Here is a 21,978-nt window from a genome sequence, read left to right on the forward strand (position 1 = left end):
TGGCAACCTCCTGGAAAACATCTTTGTCTTAAGATAGGCACTTGAGCAATTATTATTATCTTTGAGGCACCAATTTTATCATTGTGTGAACTTAAACTTATGAACTTAAAACAATCTTCAAAGTAGCTATAAAACACTAAACTATAGCATTAAAACTTAATTAATGACTCAAAGTAAAAACCTTGTTAAACATAACCAGAGCCTAATAATTTTTGTCAACCCTCATACAAATGTATATTGATCATGTAAACTTGTATGATATTACATTTACCAATTACGATTAATACATGAATAAAACAATTATCATGTCTAGAATGCACTGCCAGCAACTCTCTTCAAAAGAGTCCCAAATCACAGTCCTTGAAGTGCTTCAAGAAAGTTCCCAGGTGCACAGCTCTTCATGTAGCTGTTTTTCTCTTTTGGGCTCTTACGCCCTTCAAAGCTTTGTAATCACCTTTCTGGTCCAGGTGTCTTCATTATTTTTCTCTTATCCTGCAGTGTTTATTTCTAAAGAAAACTCAAAAGAAGCTTTTAATGACATTTCCCAGGCCCCCAAGGTTGTTTTCTGTATTTAGTTAATTATCATAAAAGTGTCTAAGTAGTATATTATGAATTCAGTGAAAACCCACTCTATAAATGTTTACTTAAAATTTAACTATAGAATTAAGTAAAAACCTTAACGATTAATCTTTATCCTAAGTCTGTGAAGACAGTGTTATAAATCACCTACATAACTCCTAGATAAGTGTTAGAACTTATAATGAATTCATAATGAACTTACTATAAACTTGTGCTTCTATAAAACCTTATGTCTAAACACTAATCTGCATAATTCTAAATCAAATAAGGAGTGAATATACTTATATCATTTTTACTCAAGCAATATCTAGTAACTTATAACCAAGTGAAAGAAAGCATTCTTAATGTGCTTCAGAGTTTAACCCTTGCATATGTTAGAAAAGGCCAAGCAGCATAGTGGGAAAATGGAAAAATGAACCATGACATTCTCAGGTGAGGTGTGAGTACTTCACATAAACACTCCATTTTCTTCTTCCACAACTGCACAGAATTTCTTCAGCTGTATCATACAGCAAAGGTGGAAGACAGAAGGGCCTCAGCTTCCTGGGCTCGCCCTGCGGCCCGGGGTCTTCGACCCACCAGGACCCTGTCAATCAGGTGGACCTCCAAGGCCGGCTCCCAACACCACATCTTTTAACAAACTGCCTTGATGAGTAGATAAAAATCTTTAAATTTTTCCTGTCCTTATGAGTGCATTTCTCCTACAAAATTAAAGAATTATAAAGATACAAAAAATTGAGGCAATTAGTTTTGTCTAAACTGGAGGTGTTGCATATGAGTAATGATAGAAGTTATGAGTTTATTTGCTTTGTTATTTTAAGATAATGTGTATGCTGGAAAGCCTTGGAGGACGCTTAAATGTATGTTACCCTTTGCTTTTATCAGTCAATATTTTGTGAATGCCATACAGACTTGCATCCCATAAAAACTTTAGAAAATTTCAATTTTGTTACATACAATGAAAAGTAAATACAAATATGTAGCACTATTTTAGTAAGTGCCTATGGGAGCACGTAAGTGCATTTTCCGGATTTGAAATATAGAGTTTGATATCACCAGGATAAAGACTCATATGATTGTGTATTTGCATTACACAGAGAAAAAAATTACATGGCTAAGAGTAAAAAGCTGTAGATAATAAAAATAATGAACTACCACTTTAGGTATAAGGAAACAAAAAAATAAGTCAAGTAAGAGAGGTCAGACACATCAGAATAAGAAAGTTAGAAATGGAGATCTCAGTCCTGGAAGCCAGGTAAGTAGATCACAGAGGAGATTCTGTAAACCAAGGAGTGAGGGACAGCTGCTGGGGCAGGGAACTAGCGAGGAGAGAACGAGCAAGGTCAGGGAGAAGTGAAAAAAAGAACATTTATGCCCTAATTTGCCAGCAATTTGTTATAAAACAACCTTACCACCTGCAGAGCAGAATTTAAAAATGTATTGGCACAAACTATCAAATCAACCAAATTAGAGCAGCCTGTCTTCCAGGTCGCCAGCACAGGCTACAGTGGACATTTAGCAATGGCAGCCCTTCTCAGGAAGGCTGAGAGAGAAAGAAATGTACTTCAGGCAAGCAAGGGATGATACAGTTGAAGATGATCAGCATAAGGTCATGAACATTGCATATAGACTTCGTCTTTTAAAAGCCAAAGAATGCATTTTGCTTTTGGCACAGCTATATGATATCTTAAATCATTTTGCTACCACATGAAACTAAATAGGACAAGAAAGAGCCACTCATCTCTTTATTGCACAATCATTTATACTAAACTTTTCCATGAAAGGCTAATGTTTCTCTTCGACCTTGGGCGCACATGTGAGTCATTGCTCTTCTGATCCTGAATATCTTCTGATATCTCTAAGTCACCATTTGTACCTTCACTACAGTTCCCATTCAATCCTCCTCCTCCTGGCCTCCTTCAGGCCTCCATGAGTCTATTCAACCTGTAGCATGGCTGCCAAGTTCTCTCTTCTTCACACTTGACTCGAAGAACCTCCTCCTTTCTTTCATCGTGTTTTCTAGGCATAGGGGTTTTTCAGCTTTACATCATGCTGTGAATCGACACTTGATCAGAACAATCTAATCCATCCTCATCCCAAGCCCTGTGGGATATCCTATTCAACATGCCATTTCACCTATGTGGAGAGGGTTGGTCCACACTCATACCACTTGTCTATTTTTGTTTCTGATCCGGGGTGGACACCACAGAGAACTGGCAAATAAACTCTCTTCTCCTTGCCTTTCTGCTCAGAAAGACTGCAGCTTATGTTCTCCAAATTAAAATGCAGCTTCCTTTATTTCTTGTTTCTTGGTATGCTTTCCTTTCTTCTAGACAAAGATGATTGGATTTTCTTTGCACTCTACTGGAATCTTGTCCCAAAATGCTAACATTGTCACTTAATTATTTTTAATTTTAATTTTAATTTTTTAAATTTTTTTTTGTGTGTGTGTTGGAGTCTTACTCAGTCGCCCAGGCTGGAGTGCAGTGGCCGCTCCCGGCCACCGCAGCCTCGACCTGCTGGGCTCCGGCGATCCTTCCACCTCAGCCTTCCGAGTAGCCGGAATTACAGGCGTGTGCTACCACGCCCGGCTGATATTTAGATTTATTGTAGACATGAGGTCTCGCTGCCCAGGTGGGTCTCGAACCCACGGGCTCAGGCAATCCACTCACCTCAGCCTCCCAAAGGCGCGGGATTACAGGCTGAGCCACCGAGCCCAACTTACTTAATTATTTTTAAAAATCTCTGCATCACTAAAGTTCATGAAACTATGAGTTCCAATTAGGAGGGTAGTGATAACTCTGTAAGCACATGATGACTTGGCACATGATGACTCTGAGATTAATCATTATAAATGCATTGTCCCACCTTTGAATTTTTCCTTCTAATTCTGATTAAGCATAATGACTCTGAGTGATTTTGAATTCACACAATAATATACTTACCTTAATTTCCTGGTTTTGTTCCATCAGAAAAGCGGTGAATTTGACTGGAAGACAGTTTGTCCTGCAAGTCTCATCAGTACCATTTTCAAACTAACCAAATCCTTTATTTTGCTGGGTAGCAACCATTCCTGCTTGGTCAGACTATACTATACTTTCTATCAATGAAGATCCAGCAGCCCTGTTCCCCTGTATGACTTTCCTGATTTCACTTTCTGCTGCCGCTGAATACATTTGAAAAATCCTTAAAACTAATTAAGTTAATTTATGTTTTATGTTATTAACATCTCATTCTGCCTTGATTTTTTTCTGCCCCAACAATAAACCCTTGAGGCATTTGAAATACTTATGTTTACTTGCTTAGTAAATCTTTAGTATCCATCACAACATCAAATTTTGATGACAGTAATAGAGATGGATAAAGGAGACAATCACACCCCAGAGAAGTTATGAAACAAGAATGTCCAGTGAGATTTACTTAGAATGAAGTAACAGACAAGATAAAGCCCTAAGAATAAGACTGGGTGCATTTTAAATTGAGATGACAACCATCCCATAGTCCTAAAATAATGCCTGCTTCTAATATATACTATACATGACTTAATTGTCTCACGCTGATTTAAAAACAAGACTTAAATGCAATAGAAGCTGACAGAAACTTAGACCTGATGCCTTTTCAGCCAGGATAGGGACAAGCACTGGCATGTATCAAGCCTCAGTCAACTGATAGATTAGTAAGCTAGATAATAAATAGCAATTACAATTCACTAGGATAAAGGCCATGGTACATATCGTTGAAGAGTGCAGTAGAAGTTCCCTACTCAGAACAAGAGGTCAAGCAGAGCTTGATAAACATCTCCATATAGTTCATGCTTTGTGCCTTGCCTGGACTGTGGTCTACCTTGGCTGCCTAGATAACTCTTGCCCCTCTCAGACTCAAATCCACCTTCTCCTTAAGCCAGATTTACTCTTTCCTTAATCAACCACATGTTCATTCTTCCCTGCTCATTACCTTCCACTCTGGCAGGATTCATTGCTTCTTTTTAGTTGCCGTAATCGTTTTATAATCTGGTCCATGATTAGATAGTGGTACACTGCCCCTTCCCCATCTTGAATAAAAATCAGCACTGTGGGGCCAGAGAAAGCAGACAGAAGGACAAGTACCTTGAGTAGGTATTTAAAAATGAATCCTCTCCCACTCTCTGTTTCTCTTCCCCGTACTTTTGTCACTGCACTATTGATACAAAAATGTAGTTCTGGCTTCACAGTTGCCTGTGGGTTACCTGTGGATACGAAAAAGAGAGCCAGTAGAACACAGCTTTTCTAACAGTCTTTACATGCTCCAGCCAGATCCTCTTTCCAGGCATCTCCAGCATGCAGAGATGAATCAGAGACTCAGACACAAAGAGTTACATGACCAAACTCAAGCAGCATATACACTTAAAATTCTAGGTCACTGGATGGGTGGGGGAACAGGTTTTTGAATGTTGTAAAGTTCAGGTGCCAATCTGTTGTCTTCCTGCCGAGTTGGTCATTGTGATGCTCAAATTAAGTGAGGATGAGATATTCTCAAGGTTGGAAGGATTCTGTGGCTGTCTTCTCAAAGGTTTGGTGGTGGGCAGGGTGTGAGAGGACCTCAGCTGAGTTGTGTGGGAAGTTCTGGGAGTTGTTTAGGCAATAGCACCTAAGTATGAGAATTTACCATGATGACTACTTTGGTGCTTTTTGCCCCCTTAAAATAAAGTTACATCCAAAAGGGGTTTTTTGCTATCTTGCCTCTCCAGCACCTAAAGTATACATTTGGATTATTTATTAAGTGTTGTAATTGTAGACATTAGAACATTAGAGTGTCCTTACTCACTGTTTCCATAACAAAATTTATGATAATTAAATTGTGCTGTCAGTAGACCTGCCTATCTTCTCAACTCTTTCACAGGGATTATGTTTTTGTTTGTTTGTTTTTTAATTCTTGGAGTTTTGCACAATGCCTGGCACATAAATCTTGCTAACTTAATTTATTTTTAAATTAATGAATAGAATAACTTTGATTGTTAATTGAATATATGCAGTTTAGAACTCTGCTAGATAATACTAGAATAAATGCTTTTGGATGGTGCTGCCAAGAGAAGTCAGTATACCTGAACCATCTCCAGGTGGAACTAGGATGTCAGCCTGAAACGCATAAATAATTCTCCAAGTCTCCTGGAGAAGACGCAGGCCAGAGGTAGAACAAAGCAAGAAGAAGGATATTTTTTCCTACAGTCAACTTTTAAAACACCACACTCTCTTGTTTCCATGGCAAGAAAATCTCCTGGGTGCATTGCCAGGAGGTTCTCCCTTAGAAAGTGAAAAGAGGAAAGAAAAGAAGGGAAAGAAGCAACGCATAGCTGTGTTTTCTGAAAACAGCTTGACTCTCCTGCTGCCACACCACAGAAACACCTCATCTGATGGTGGCCAGGTCGCCTCTACTCAGCATGCTGGAAGCTTGTGATTAATTTTGTTTGACAGCAGCAAAACGTGTGCTCTACCTTGGATGCCAGCTGATTATTTCCAGTATGTTTGCTGCTGAAAATTCCATTAATGATTTGCAATATCTATTCAACTTGAAGAAAGGAGAACACTACTTTTCTGAAGACAAAAAAGTAAAATTGAACCCAGTCTTATGGAAAAATCCGAATCTACAAAGTGAACATTTGATGACAGAGGAATTGAGGGAAATATCAGCAATATCCCCCTCACCTTTTTTTTTGTACAAAGGATTTGGTCTGTTATGGACAACCTATCATTAGAGAATGTGTTGTGAAGAATAACAAATTTTTTTTTTTTTGAGTTGGAGTCTCACTCTGTCGCCCAGACTGGAGTGCAATGGCTGCTCCCGGCCACCCGCAGCCTCGACCTGCTGGGCTCCGGCGATCCTTCCGCCTCAGCCTTCCGAGTAGCCGGAATTACAGGCATGCGCTACCACGCCCGGCTAATTTTTTGATTTATTGTGGAGATGAGGTCTCGCTGCCCAGGCGGGTCTCGAACCCGCGGGCTCAGGCAATCCACTCACCTCAGCCTCCCAAAGGCACTGGATTACAGGCTGAGCCACTGAGCCCAGCACAAATAACAAATTTTTATTGATATGTTTTCCTTTTCTTCCCAGTGTAAAATATGGCAGGTTTTAATGTTCAACTTGATGTGTATTTGCTAAGTGCCTACTGTGTTCAAGACCCTCAGTAAACATTTCCTGAATCAAATGGTGTGTCTCATCATAAATATTTATGAACAAGACCTGGTCCAAGCTCGGGGGGAACCTACCATCTAAGACAGTGATTCTCAGCTGTAGCTTCACATTAAGATCCCCAAGGGGACTTTAAAAGTTTCTGAGTCCTCAGAAATTCTGATTTAATTGGTTCGGAGTGAGCCCTGTAGCCTCAGTATTTTTTCATATGTTCTCATATGCATAATGTGCAACTAGATTTGAGAATGAACAACTGATAGAAAAGGAAGTGAAAAGGAAGTATACGGCCAAATCCCAGCAGCTGTACAAAAGACACTGTATTTCAGTCATTTGTCTATTTGAAAGGTATGAGGATTTAAAAGGGGCTGCCAGAAAAAAAAAAAAAAATTCCATGAAGGAAGTAATATTTCAATGGACTTCAAATGTGTAAAATGTTGATTGGCAGAGATAGGCATCCAGGAAGAGGATCAAAGACCAGGATGAAAGAATGAGCCCATTCTGTGAACACTGTGAATACTGTGTAACTAATGTGTGCTTATGACAAAGGAGTACAGGGTTGATTGCTGTTACTAAAGCATTACCATAGATTTGTAATTTCAACTAGCTATTGACTCAAATACATTTATGAAGTGATCGCATAGCTTAGCCATTTTCTTTTCTCATGCTTTAGCTAGTACTCCTAAAACAACAGGGTTGAAACTATCTAATATATGGTCGGATAGGCCTAGTTTTAAAAATGCACTTCAGTACCTTGCTATTCAATTGTGTGGTCCTCAGATAAGCTGTATTTGCATCATCTGTAGCTTGTTAGAAATGCAGCTACTACAGGATCTTGGCTCCCACCCCAGACCTAATGAATCAGAATTTGCATTTTAATAAAATCTTCGTATACACACTAAAGTCTGACAAACACTACTTTAGTACCTAAATTGCTATTACATTATTAGCTATAATAAATTGAGGAAAGTAGAGAAGCAGACATATTTCAGTAAATTAAATTTTTACCTGACTATGGGTATGAACATTGAATAGGAAACAATCTTTTTTCTAATCAGATATATTTCTATATCTGTCATGCTATGTATCCTCCACATAGCAATTTACTCAAGTGTGATGAATGCATGTAAATGTAGGTGACTTTGGATAATATTCTCCCCAGTTCAATTCCCATATCCAGAAAAGATAATAGCTTTTCACTGTAGATCTTGGTAATGTTTTCTGTGATTTTCAAATGGATGTCCTCAATGTCACCTCTGAAAACCTTTTTGTTCCTATATACTGTACCTCTGCCATCTCACTGCACACAAGTTTGGTGGCATGTGGCAGATAGGAAAGAAAGACCTGAGCCGGGGAAACTCGTGGATGCCAGAGGGAACCTGAGGTACCCAGGTAGAGGGTCTAGCTTGGCACATAGGCATGATCTACCTCTTTAATAGCAGGAAATAGTGATTCAGAGAAGTTTAGTTAAGTGGCAGAATGTTTTATGGATGGTTATTTTATAGCAGTGCTTCTGACCTAAGAAAAGGCAGTATATTAACAAATAATTATTCAAACATTCCTTTTCCAGTATTGAATTTGGTTATCAGGTTAAATACTATTAGGATAATACTTAGCAACAAGAGCTGATATGTTTTAGCTACAACAATCATGTGCCTTTCTCAGACTTTAATGTGCAATGTAATATCTGTGGATGCTGTTCAAAGCAGATATTCCAGACCCTATTGAGGTAAGACCCAGGAATCTTCCCTGAAGCAAGCATACCAGGAAATTGTGTTGCTAGTACTAAGAATACTACATTTTGAAAATACAAATTGTTATAAGACATTATATTCTTAGGAATTTTTAACTCTCTTCCAGTATGTGTTATATAAAACCAGGTGTCAGGCTTAGACTTACCTAAGTTTAGTAAATCATAGATTAATCCATCTAATTGGGCAAGCTTTTTGAAGGAAATTATATTAGAAAATAATTTTGTATTCACTGTAGGATTTTATATTCTAAGCTTTAAGGTAGACTATTCAATTTGATTAATGATCATGTTGCATTTTTGTAGGAAATAATTCAGTAACTCCTTTTTTTTACAAAAATTTTTAATTATAATTAATATCTGACTTTACATGTACTGAAATCTTTTTTCTTAGCTACTTACCATTAAAGAAAGAAAAAGAGGGACAAATGAAAGGAAGGAGGAAAGGACAAGAGAGGAAGAAGAAAATAAGTGATGTTCCTAACCACTAAGGTGACTCAGTGAGCAGCTAAGAAAAGGCAACATATTAACAAATAATTGTTAAAACATCCCCCCCCTCCTTTTTTTTTTGGTCAGAGTCTTACTCTGTCACCCAGGCTGGAGTGCAGTGTCATGCTCATGGCCACTGCAGCCTCAACTTGCTGGGCTCAGGTCATCATTCTGCCTCCACCTTCCAAATAGCTGGAATTCTAGGCATGAGTCATCCTCCTAGCACAACATTCCTTAGATCACAACGGTCCTCTTGTAAATTTGCTACAGAAGTCAATGTCAGGAACTTTTTTGATCTTGGAAAGTGGAGAGTTTGTATTATTTCTCATGCTTAATTTATTATTGAGTTTTTGCAACTGTGATGAGTAATGGACTTCATCACATTCCCTTGCAAAATGGAGCTAAGAAAATTTGGATTTGGGGTGTGTGTGTGTGTGTGTGTGTGTGTGTGTGTGTGTGTGTGTGTGTAGATACAGAATTTTAAATATTCAGGTTGACAAATTTGAAATATCTTTTTGACAAATAAGGAAAAAAAATACACTCGAGTTATGCTACTTGGTTTAGATACTATGAAATCTATTTGAGGATTTATGGTATGACCAAAAGAGGATTCAATTACTTTTATGTTCCATGTCACTTTCTCTTTTGTTTCTAACTTAATTTTGCTTCAAGCAATAAGTGTTTGTAGCATTTTAGACTTTGTTATATTCAAAGTCAGTTTATGTCTAGTCAATCATACAGACGTTTGTCAAGAGAAGCTATCAAATCTCATTCACTGAATGTTAGTAAAAGTAAAATATATTTCAGAAATATTTAGATACTTTTGAATTATCAAATTAAAGGATAAATATAAAACATAATAATCAAAGTTAATGAGAGTTAAGAGTTCCTCTCATGTATTGTTGATGCTTTCTTAAAAACAATTAGTATTGGGTAAAAGTTATAAAATCTTAGTATTTCCTTCTCCAGTAATTTCCTCTCTAGGAATTTGTTTTAAGGAAATAATTGAAACATGAACAGCAATTTATGCAAATAGATGATCCTTGCAGCATTACTTATCAATAGCAAAATAAAGCTAACTCTTGAACCATAAGAACATGAGTAAACATATTTTGGGAGCCGGGCTCGGTGGCTCAGTCTGTAATCCCGCTCCTTTGGGAGGCTGAGGTGAGTGGATTGCCTGAGCCCGCGGGTTCGAGACCCGCCTGGGCAGCGAGACCTCATCTCTACAATAAATCAAAAAATTAGCCGGGTGTGGTAGCGCGTGCTTGTAATTCCGGCTACTTGGAAGGCTGAGGCAGAAGGATCGCCGGAGCCCAGCAGGTTGAGGCTGCGGTGGCCGGGAGCGGCCACTGCACTCCAGTCTGGGCGACAGAGTGAGACTCCAACTAAAAAAACAACAACAACAACAACAACAAACAAAACATATTTTGGGGTATCCATATGCGAGAAAAATAAAGCCATTTCAATTAATATTTTTAAAAACTATTGAGCACAGGAAGATTCTCACTGTATCATATTAAGATAATAAAACAAGATTTTAAAAAGTTAAATTTAATAATAATAAAAAGTGCACCTAAGAGAACTGAATGGAAACAGCAAAATGTTACAATAATCATATTTTAAATATTAAAATGTAGGTAATTTTAATTTTTTTCTTTATAACTTTCTGTATAGTGCAAAATATTGTCAATAAGCTTATGTTACTTTTATAATTAGGTACAAAATTATAAAGGACTATAACTTTAAAAACTCTGGGTTGTCTTAGGGTAGTTCTGCCTAAGAACAGGTGGATGGATAGACTAAATGAACCTTTAATGTTGCTTCAGTTCTAAGGACCATCTGCCCAGTCCTATTAACCAGTAACTACTGAAAGAAGTTAGATCCAATTAGTAAAAGCAGAAAGAAATGCTGCCTTTGTGAGTTCTATTTGTATCTCTCTGCATATCTGCCACCTTAAACTAATGGAGTTATTTATTGAGTTCAAGCTGTCCCCAAGGAAGGCTGCTTTTTACTTTGCTTCTGTGCAAGTGTTGTTCTCTTTTTACAACTGGCTACTGAATCAAAGCCAGCAGCTGGCCATCCGCGCTACCACGTACGACAGTAGTTCCAGCATAAGCTTCTCAAGAGCAGGTCTGTTCCAGTATCTTGAATATACACTTGCATAAAAAGCAGACACCACCCAGCATGGTTCTATCCACTGCTTCTGCTCATGTGATAAATATGTAAAATATGAAGCCAAAATACACAAGAGCCATGTCTCATTGGGTGCCCTTGGAAAACTCAATTGGCTATCAATTTATTTATTTTTAAAGCAGGAATCATAACAGTTTTTTTTCTGATTATCTCCTGTAAAATATACAAGATGGTGGTTTGTAAAATACAATTTTAAAATATCGTTAGATGGTCATGTTCACATTCTTCCTGTGATTTCTTTTTTAAGTACGTAGTGATGCTGAGGAGACAGTAAAATGGCAACAATCCTCTTGCTTTGCCCAGGACTTTGTGCCACTTTGTAATGTGATCTCAAAATGGACTGTAACTGGATGGCTCAATGCTATTTATTATCACCACTTAAAGTGAACCCATATGCCAGTGGCATATTGAGCTAACAAGCTGTGGTGTCATTGGCAGGAGCAGCTCTTCCAGAAGGCAGAGTTGCTAAAGATTGTTTATGACATTATTCTACCAGCATATTGGATGTTGCTGGTCAATAGTAGCAGTAGTGTCGGGGGAAATAAGGTTGAGAGGAGCAGTGAGTTACTGGTGACTTTAGGGTTACAGGCTTTCAGAGGCATAGACTGGATACACAGAAATCATAATTTTTTTCTCAAAATTAGGCTTAAATCTCATAGAATTATCAGCTTTTTTTTGCCCCAATAGTTTATTAGTTTTGTGGTAGATAGATCTTTTCCTTTTCCTTGTCGGAATAGAAAAGTATTGAAGTGTGCCATGTTTTCTTTAGCTGCCATGTTTTGTTAGCTGTTTTATTACTGAACTCATGGATCAGTATTTCATTTTGGGATAGGAGAGATATTATTCTATATTTTACAATGGGCAGCCCACTGTTCTGATTATCTTTCTGTTGTACTGATTAAACCTTCCCTGACCCCACAAATGAGAGCATTCTGTGATTTTTTTTTTTTTTGCTTTGCTTTTTCCTGGAGCCAGGTGAGCAAAGAGAAATGGGGCAGGACCATCTTTTTTTTTTTTTTTTTTTTTGAGTTGGAGTCTCACTCTGGCGCCCAGACTGGAGTGCAGTGGCCGCTCCTGGCCACCGCAGCCTCGACCCGCTGGGCTCCGGAGATCCTTCCGCCTCAGCCTTCCTAGTAGCTGGAATTGCAGGCATGCGCTACCACGCCCGGCTGATTTTTTGATTTATTGTAGAGATGAGGTCTCGCTGCCCAGGCGGGTCTTGAACCCGCGGGCTCAGGCAATCCACTCACCTCAGCCTCCCAAAGGCGTGGGATTACAGGCTGAGCCACCAAACCCGGCTCATCTTTTTTGAGAGTCTTAAAAAATGAGCTATCCCATCCTGTAGGGAATGAAATTTTACTGTCCTGCAAGAAGTGGAATTTTGGTCAAGAGAGGGAATAATGGTAATATTCATTTTATAGAAAAATCACTATGGTAGCTATGTGGGGTATAGGCGGGGAGATGTAAGGAAGCTGATATGATCTCAGGTGATAAGTGGAGACTTCTTCAACCAAGGTATTGGTAGTCAGGGCTGTGGGGGAAGGATTCAAGAAACATTTAAGAGGTGAAATCAATAGGTTTTGATTGGGTGTGAAGAGATTGCCAGGTTTCTCATTTGGGTGCATGGGGTGACATATCAAAGAAGTAGCTACCAATGCTCTCTGTCTACTTGCAGTCTAGTAGAGAAAATAAACATAAAAACATGCAAGTGTAATTTATTGAACAATTCCCATCTGCCAATCCTTATGTTAAACATTCTACATGCCCTGTCTCTTTGATTCCTCTCATCAGTCCTATGAGGTACTATTATCACTGCCAGTTTAAAGGTAAGGAGACTTAGGCTAGGAAAGATTATGTAAGGTGCCCAAGTTCACACATCTGGTAAGTAGTGAACTCAAATTTGAAAACTCCTAGGCAGACTGATTGCAAAACCTCTGTTGCTCACCACCTTGTAATGTTTATTCCTAAATATCCTAAACAAAGTTTTAAAAAGGAACATTTAACTACTTAGGAAAACCAACCACCAGAAAGTATTTTAGGGTTAGCCATTCACATAAAAATAATGCAAATTAGTAGAGTTACCTTCTTCTTCAACTCATACTTTAATGTACAAATAAGATTTGGAATTCCCAAATTGGAGAATTTTAGAGGATAGTTTTAAGATGGAAAGTTGTAGACTATTTCATGTAACCCATTTTAAGAAAAACAAAAACAGGAAATTGAAACCTAAAGAAGTTGACTTACTCCTAGAATTATCATAGTCAACATGTGGAAACTGCATAAGAACTCACCTTTTGGCCCAATGCCTTTCATATTACCTTGTTCATGTACTTAAGTATAGTTTGGAGATTAAAGCTTGTGTCTTTTCTGTATGACTGGCCACTTTAATTGGAATCTATCCGGTTAGTGCTTCTATTACAGTTGCCCTCTGTTAACTTCAGTGTTTCCCAGATATAATCATGCCTTGATTTTGTCACTGCTTCCTCTTCAGCCTTAACTCAAGGTCTAAACTCCACAAACTGAACAGTTTTCAGTGTTGTTTTGTGCTTCCTTGCTTCTTCTCGTTTACTGTGAGGTTGTATGTCAGGTAGTCCTCAAATAGAATTGCCTCCCCATTGTCTTTTGAACTTTTTATTTCAAAATCTTTAAATTGCACTTACTTGTGTTTAAGTTTGGTTTTCTCTTCTACATTTTGTCACTTGAGGTCAGAGACTATGTTTTATGTACCTTAGTTTTCTTGCTGTGCAGCATGCTACTTGACACATTTCAATAAATGATTTTTAAGTGAATGACTTTGAAAATCATTATAACTATTTTTTAAACTTGTTTAGTTTATATTGGCTTTTCTTCTTATTTATCTGAATCCATGTGTCATTATTGAAAGTGATCTGGTTGGAAGAAATAAACAGTTCAATTGCACCTGGCTTTTCCTTTTACTATACTTTTTCCTCAGAATGCCATAAATATTTACATTCAATAAAGCAAAAATAATCAAACCTAATTAAAGATGAAAACAGGGCTAGGCACAGTGGCTCATGCTGTAATCCCAGCACTCCAGGAGGCTGAGGTGGGAGAATTGATTGAGCACAAGAGTTTAAGATCAACCAAGGCAACATAGAAAGACCTTGTCTCCACAAAAAAAATTGGAAAAAAAAAACTAGCCAGATGTGGTGGCGTGTGCCTATAATTCTGGCTACTTGTGAGGCTGAGGTTGGAGGATCTGAGCCCATGGGGTTGAGGCTATAGTGAGCTGTGATCATGCTACTGCACTGCAACCTGGGCAACAAGGTGAGACACCCCTAACTCATAAAAACAAAACAAAACAAAAAAACAGCAAAGGAAGAAAGAAAAACAAAAATAAGATGAAAACATAAAGTATTCTTAATGTGATTCCAGAGGTTACAGATCTAATGAGGCTGTGACTTTTTGACATAACCTTAGAGAATGATTAACATGACACTGGTTAGTTGGGTTCTGAGATGATCTCTATAGCAAAACAGTCTGTACTGTTTTCCTGAGGAAGAGGTGTGTGTATGGTTTATTGACATGGAATTGGTTTTTATTTCTTAGAGCAGTCTATCATTTCACAGGCAACCTCTTATGGCAATATTTTCCATTGGTATTCTTTAGCACTATAAGATTTTAAAGAAATAATCAAACAGAATATAAAAGCTCTGGGAAGGGTTTTTACATTAGTTGGTGGAAGAACAGTTTTGTTTGTCAAGGGCACAGTCTAGTAGGCCTCCTTTCCATACAAGGAAATGGAGTTGAATACACGTTTTCCATTTGAGCATATATTCTCAATATAATGCACACAGACTTTATTATCTATGAGGCTTATCTATGAGGCTTAGGTTCTTATCAGAGTGAAAGATCACTTTCTAAATTTAGCCACATCCAATTTTTATACAATATGAACACAGGATACACAGGATAACCAGTTTCATGACTTTATGCTCTTGTACATTATAATGGTTAAGCACAGAATTACCATATACTGCAAGGCCATTGGAATCCCTTCAACGGAAGGCAAAAAATTCTTGCTGCCTTGGGAAAAATCTGTTTCGTCCATACCTGGCTTGGCCTCCTCACTAGTTTTCCTAAATCTCTACCCTGTCACTTGTTACTTGGTGGATGAGCAACCCATCGAGTTTTTCTTTTCTATCCCTGTGTCCCTGTAGGACTGTTTGGAATCAGGCTCTTTAGGACAGAAAGGCAAAGGAAGATGTGGGGAAAAAAAAGATAAACCAGAGTTGAGCTGGAGAGGACATAGAGATAAGGAAGGAGATAATGGGCTTAGGAAAAAGGCACAGAAAGGCTCATTAGGGACAGTGTAGCAATCTCCACATTAATCCGGTAGTTACAAATGTGTTGAGAACACAAACAAAATTTTAAGGGAGATATTTTATTCTATAAAATATATGAACAAACTATTTTCCAGCTCTTCAAAGGTATTACTTACAAAATACATATTATTCTTATCTTCAGAAATCTATCATTTTGTATATGTTAAAGAATTTGAGTTTCTTTTAAAAACTATTAATAGAGAATTTTTGCTGACTTTGGCTGTCTTTTCTTGTAATTGGTTCTGTTATTAAGATTTTATTGCATATATGTAGTAACACTTACCACCTTACATTTTTAAATTCAGCATTAACTATGCATAGGGGAAGCTTCTGTGCACATTGATAGTCTTTAATTTTGAAAAGAGTAACTCTCTACATGGTCATTAGCTTATTCAAAGAGCAGGATTTTATTCCAAGCTAATAGTCTTTGATGCCCAGCTAGAATGATTGAGCATTTTCCCCCAATTAATAAAGCTGGCTTCTGTTTAAATAAATTAATCACTAATTCAACTATCTTGATCCTAGCAGTATGACATTAGGGACCATTAGTTATAAAGTAAGAAGCTGAATATTTAGTAGAAAGAAAAATCCATTTTTAAATGGGAAAAATTCATTATCGTTGACAATTCCTGGGGAAAATTTTGCTGTCATGGCAACTATTTCTAGCAGTTCTTGCCTGTTCTCCTGCTTTGGAATCAAGGTGTTCATGTATTCTATAGATAGGAATCAGCTTCCCTTGAAGAAATCACATGTGGAGAATATATAATCATTGTTGCTTTATGCTTCAAAAAGTTTTATGTAATGATGATGAAAAATATATTTATCATTCACAATCAAAACTGGCTACTCATCTGTCAGATCTCAGTTCAGGTGGTTATTTCTTCAGGGGAATCTTTTCTACCTAAAATTAAGTAAACTAAATCTTGATGTTTCACACTTTTCAATCTTGTCTTTGTAAAATAGCTTACATTTTACTTAGCTTTATTTAACTGCTTATATTTCTGGCAATTAGTACGGTGGCTACATATTCTAAGTGCTCAATAAGTAACTCATGAAAACATATGATATATAAAAATATAATTTTTGTATATCTCGGACTTGGATTTGTATGCTCTATATTTTGCATCTAAATATGCACAACAATTCAGCTTAGTTTGGTATAAGAATGCCTTACTATTTACTTTTTATTTCTATAGAATTACATTTATTTTCTGATTTTGTAACAGCTATAAATTTTAAAAATGTATTTAATAATTGGTTTATTTGCTTAATAATGAAAAAATACGTATCTGTTAAATGTAATGAAATGTATTTAGCAGTAATGCACAATTTTACTTCGCATGTTATCAATTAGACTTTTGCAAAACCTTCTCAGCTTCAATATTTGAAACACATGTGAGAGTATTCCTCTATTGTAGATAATTGCTTCGGGGGGACTATTATACAAGTGAGGAGAGAAAACGTGGTTCAAATATTCTGACTGAATACTTTGCGTCTTGTGAATATTACAAAGCAGAATGCCTCTTCTAATTTATTTCTATATTTTCTTCAGATTTTATATATTTAGTGTTCACAATGTTTCCTGAAAGAAAATACCATGTAAATTCAACTATAAAATTAAACCATCTTTGCGAAAGTGATTGTACTTAAAATTATAAAATCTGAGAGTCATTTACAAAGGTGTGAATGTATCTGGCAACTTGAATAGGCAGTCTGAGTTACCACCTGATACATACACTTAGCCCTGTTTGGAGAGGACTATGCATGTCTCCATAATTTTTCAGCTCCTTTCTGAGTTAGATAGCAGAATTGACTTGCCTCTGGTCTTCATTTCCATCCTCTTTCAGGTGCAAAAGCCAGGTCCATCGCTGATGAGTATAAGGAATGAAAAAGGGGGCTACTGTTCATTCTTCCCACTCTGTAATCTCTGAAGCCCTCTAGGTCAACCAGAATCATGTGGATATTGAAGTTCAAAATCATAACATAGATATGTTGATTTATAGTGACAAAAAGAAATCTCAATCATCTCCTATTAAAGAAAGTAGCCAACAGCAAATATTTAAAACAATTTATTTCATATCCCTGGCATTTTGAATCAATTCATTGGGTTACTTTTTTTCTGAGAATGTCTCTGTAATAGATATTTAGTTATTACACAAAGTTTAGGTGCTGTGTTATGACAGATAGCTGCTATAACACAGAAGCCTAAAACTTCTGCTTTAGCACAAAACATGTTTAATTTTGTTTACGTAGTCTAGTGGAATGATGGAGGGGTGAGGAGAAGGCTCTTGTATCTTTGCTATGTCATTGTTCAAGGACTGGAGTTTATATAGTTGCCTCCCTGGCAGTTGACATCTACCTAGCCAAATGAAGAATTCAGGATATGGAGGACGGTGCAGGAGTTTTTCTTAGGCCAGAACTGAAAGTGGTGTGCATCTCTTCTGCTTATATTTTGTAACCTTTTCTATGGTTAAACCGAAAAAGGAATGGAAAAATGAAGTCTTCCAGGAGATAGTCATTTTCCAAAAACAATGCTTCTTTGTGAAAGGGCAACATGAATTTTTGATGGACCGCTAGTTTCCTCTGCTAAAGTAAGAGAGTGACTATGATTGCTATATTCAAGCAACCACTGAAAATTGTCCTTAGTGTAATGGTATGGAAAGTAAGACTGTTTTTAAAACTGGAAATCGAGCACTATTAAATCCATAATTGAATACATTTAGGACTATTGCTTTAGAACTAGAAGAGATGCTATAGCATCAGTAGAATTCCCATTTAGATGATTAAGGAGATATTCTTAGATTTCTGAAATTCAAAACAGTTGTTCCTCTTTGTCTCTCTGGTGATGCTTTTTAAGTAAATGGGTAAAATTCCCTCCTTTTGTAGTTGTTCAAATAAAATTGCAAGCAAGATTATTATATTCCTAGCTCCCTTTTTGGACAAGGAATATGAGATGCTCGGTATTAAATGACTAGCTTAAAATCCTTTGGAGTGTAAGGGTTAGAATCCAAATAATCCAGGATTATAGTTCTCACTGTAATCCTGTAATACTCTTTTCATTGCCCATAATGACTGTATCTATCTGAACATGAGTTTAGATTTTTCAGGTTGTATAGTCTATAAAAATGACCATGGATGGTGATGTAAGAATCACAAAGGTGACTGAAGTAACAGACCAGCATTTCTGGATTATTCATTTTGCTGGTACAGACATATTTTGTGTATTGGCTTTTAAATATTTATAGAGTAGAATTCCAAGAGTGGACAGATGTTAAGCTTTTTCTTTTAATCCACAAGGCATAAACAATCAAAACTGTAGCCCCGATGTACTTTTGAATGAACCCAGAAATTTTCAAATGTATTTCTAAATAAATGCAGAGTTTTTAATACTATTCCTCAAAAATGCTTTTATTTAGTACAGTTGGCTTTTCATCTTTTTATTCATTATTGAGTTCTTATTGCCAAGAACTATACAGTACAGAGGTAAAAGGGAAAGTCCTTTTCTCAAGAGGACCACCATCCCGTGAGGGGAGACAGAGAGTAAGCAGAGCCTTTGGATTGTGTGATAGAGGTGATGAAAGGAAGCTGTACAGAGAGTCCTAAAAGCCCTACTACTAAAGGTCACCTCAGCCTTGCTTGGGTAGTGAATGAGGGATGCACAGGGAGCTTGGTGGAGTGTCATGAACATTGGAGAAAAAAAACTAAACAAAAAAGAAGTTACTATAGTAGGAATGCAATATGCCTGGATTAATAATTAAATTTATTCTGTGCTTCCTCACTGATTGTGACCTATGTGCATTTCTTCATTTGCGAAGTTTTACCTTTTTCTTTGCCCTGTCCCTGCTCTACCTCTGGCTATACAACATTAAATCCGTTCCCACATCTGCTGTGATGCATTTATTATGTGTTTTTCGTTTCCACAGTGATTGCTTATGCCCAGTCTCATTGTATCAGTCTTCATCCTTCATGGATTTATGTGGCACTTACATTTCTGCAGATTTTATTTATTTATTTGTTTATATTTCTAGGGTCAATATTTGTGGCCTACCTAGAAGTTACCTATGATTGCTCATTGTGATTTGCATATTAAAACCCTTGGAACCCAAGGCATGTTCCGAATGAAGAAGATATATCTAAGAGATAAATTTGTAATAGTGTCCAACTATTTGAAGGCCCTATTAGGAGAGTGGCTGACTGTCAGGAATCCTCTGGGAACACCCACCAGCACAGACGTGATGACAGCCTGAGACATTTGGAGGAAGAATGAACTTTCCTTCAGAGTTATTAAATACTAAAACCAGTCTCTAGGGTTTTATAAAAGCTGTATCTAATTTTCTTTTAAAAGAAATAGATTCTCATTTCTGGAACAGTTTATTGGAAGGTCTGTGTGAATGTAGAAGAGAAAGAGAAAGATGAAAAAATCAGAGGACCTAGCAAGGTCACTTTTTAACTCCAAGTTCCTGTATGTCGTAAGTCAATTTCCTAACAAATTGTAAACATTGTTTAAGATTTTTCCTTCTATATGACCCAAAAGGTGGTCCAATGTTATATCTTGGTTGGTCATTGTTCAGAGGATTATAACAGAAAAAATATATTTAATAACTGCCTCTGAACACAGACCCTGAATGCACTTTGCCTGCCTTTTAAATGTGACTATCTGAGAAGTTGATAAAAGGTATCTTCAAGATTCCTCTTGCTTTATTTTTATTTTTTAGACAACAAAACTCTGTTTTTATCATAAAATAGATACAACAAAATTGAGAGATTTGAAAAGAGATTTGATACGTATATTTCCTAAAATTACATTTATATTCTACTCTATATTTATAGATAATTTTTATATAGTTGCAATTCAGTTTAGCTCATTTATCATTCGTTTAATCAGCAAGGGTTGATTAAGGGCCTACTCTGTGGCAGGCCTTGTTCTAAGTGTGAGGACACTGCTGTGAACAAAACATAGTCCCTGCCCTTGTGGCAACTATATTTTAATTGAGTTGGGGGGCCAGACAGTTCACACATCAACCAACAGGAAGATAATGTCAGGCAGCAATAAATGCTATGAAGAAAACTGAAGTATAGCAATGGGATAGAGAGTGATGAGTGTCTTTTAAAACAAGGGTAGTTACAGAAGTTTCTCTGAGCAGGGGATAGGAATATTGGATCAGAGACCTGAGTGAAATGAAGGAGTCACCTCTGTGACTATCAGGGTAAGTCATTTCCTGGCAGAGAAACAGCAAGGGTACATGCCAGGGAAGGCGAATTCACTTGGCATAGTGGATGGGGAACTGGGAGGCCAGTCCATCTGGAGCATAGGGAACAAGAAAGAGAATGGTCAGAAGTCACCAGGGACCATATTAAAAGGACCACTAACTTCTAGAAGCTTGTATTCAAATAGGCACATAGATGTGTAAGCAAATAAATGACAGCAAATTGTGCTAGTTGCTAGTAGAAAGAAACAAAATGCTGTGTAGGGTGTTACTAACTGCATCAGTGAGACAATGATGCTGAATAGAATTTGAAGGATGAGTAGGAGTTTTCCCGGAAAAGAAGAGAGAAAAGAGTATCCCAAACAAGGAAAACAGCACATGACAATATCAAGGAGTTGTGAAATGTCCTGGCACGTTTTAGGTTTAGGAAAATGTTTGATGCTGTTAAGAAAATAAAGATGCTTATTGAAAAGTCATGAGAGGTAAGGGCAGAAAATAAATTAGGACCACACTGTAAAGTCCCCAAGGTAAAAATCTTCCCAGCAATGCAATAAAGTATTCAGACTGCTTTTCCTTTTTCTTTTTTTTTTTTTTTGAGGTGGAGTCTCACTCTGTCGCCTAGACTGGAGTGCAATGGCCGCTCCCGGCCACCGCAGCCTCAACCTGCTGGGCTTCGGCGATCCTTCCGCCTCAGCCTTCCAAGTAGCCGGAATTACAGGCGTGCGCTACCACGCCCGGCTGATTTTTTGATTTATTGTAGAGATGAGGTCTCGCTACCCAGACGGGTCTCGAACTCGCGGATTCAGGCAATCCACTCACCTCAGCCTCCCAAAGGCGCGGGATTACAGGCTGAGCCACCGAGCCCGGCTTCGTTTTTCTTTATATAATCAATATTTTTTATTTTGATATTGTGGGGTACAGTTAAGGGTTAGGTATGCAAATGTGCTTCATTCAGGCACCCTTGTTGATAAGACGTGTCTCCCCGTGCTTTTCCTTTTTAATTTGAGTTATGTTATTCTACAGAAGCTTAATATTCTTATACATTATATTAAACTCATTTTTTTCGATTATTTTTGCCACTCCTTTTAGCAGCAAAGATTATTAACAAGCAATTAATAATGTCAAAGGAAGGTGACTTAGCCATATTCATTTTTATCAATATTTTTTATTATGATATTGTGGGGTACACTTAAGGGTTAGGTATACAAATATGCTTCATTCAGGCACCCTTGTTGATAAGAGGTGTCTC

At 37.3% G+C, this 21,978-nt stretch overlaps 1 protein-coding gene across 1 annotated transcript in view; it reads right to left on the reverse strand.

The window, feature by feature from the left end:
• LOC103258981 (glutathione peroxidase 2-like) overlaps nt 1–4,598 on the reverse strand; it is a 17,559-nt gene extending 12,961 nt beyond the window's left edge. The window contains exon 1 of the mRNA XM_021711645.1: nt 4,534–4,598. Coding sequence (XP_021567320.1) covers nt 4,534–4,598 — 65 coding nt within the window. The remainder of the gene's footprint in view (nt 1–4,533) is intronic.
• Between the last annotated feature and the right edge of the window lie 17,380 nt (nt 4,599–21,978).

Source organism: Carlito syrichta, unplaced genomic scaffold (genome assembly GCF_000164805.1).
Source record: "Carlito syrichta isolate Samal-C Ts95f unplaced genomic scaffold, Tarsius_syrichta-2.0.1 Scaffold302430, whole genome shotgun sequence".
In the NCBI taxonomy this organism is placed as follows: Eukaryota; Metazoa; Chordata; class Mammalia; order Primates; family Tarsiidae; genus Carlito; species Carlito syrichta.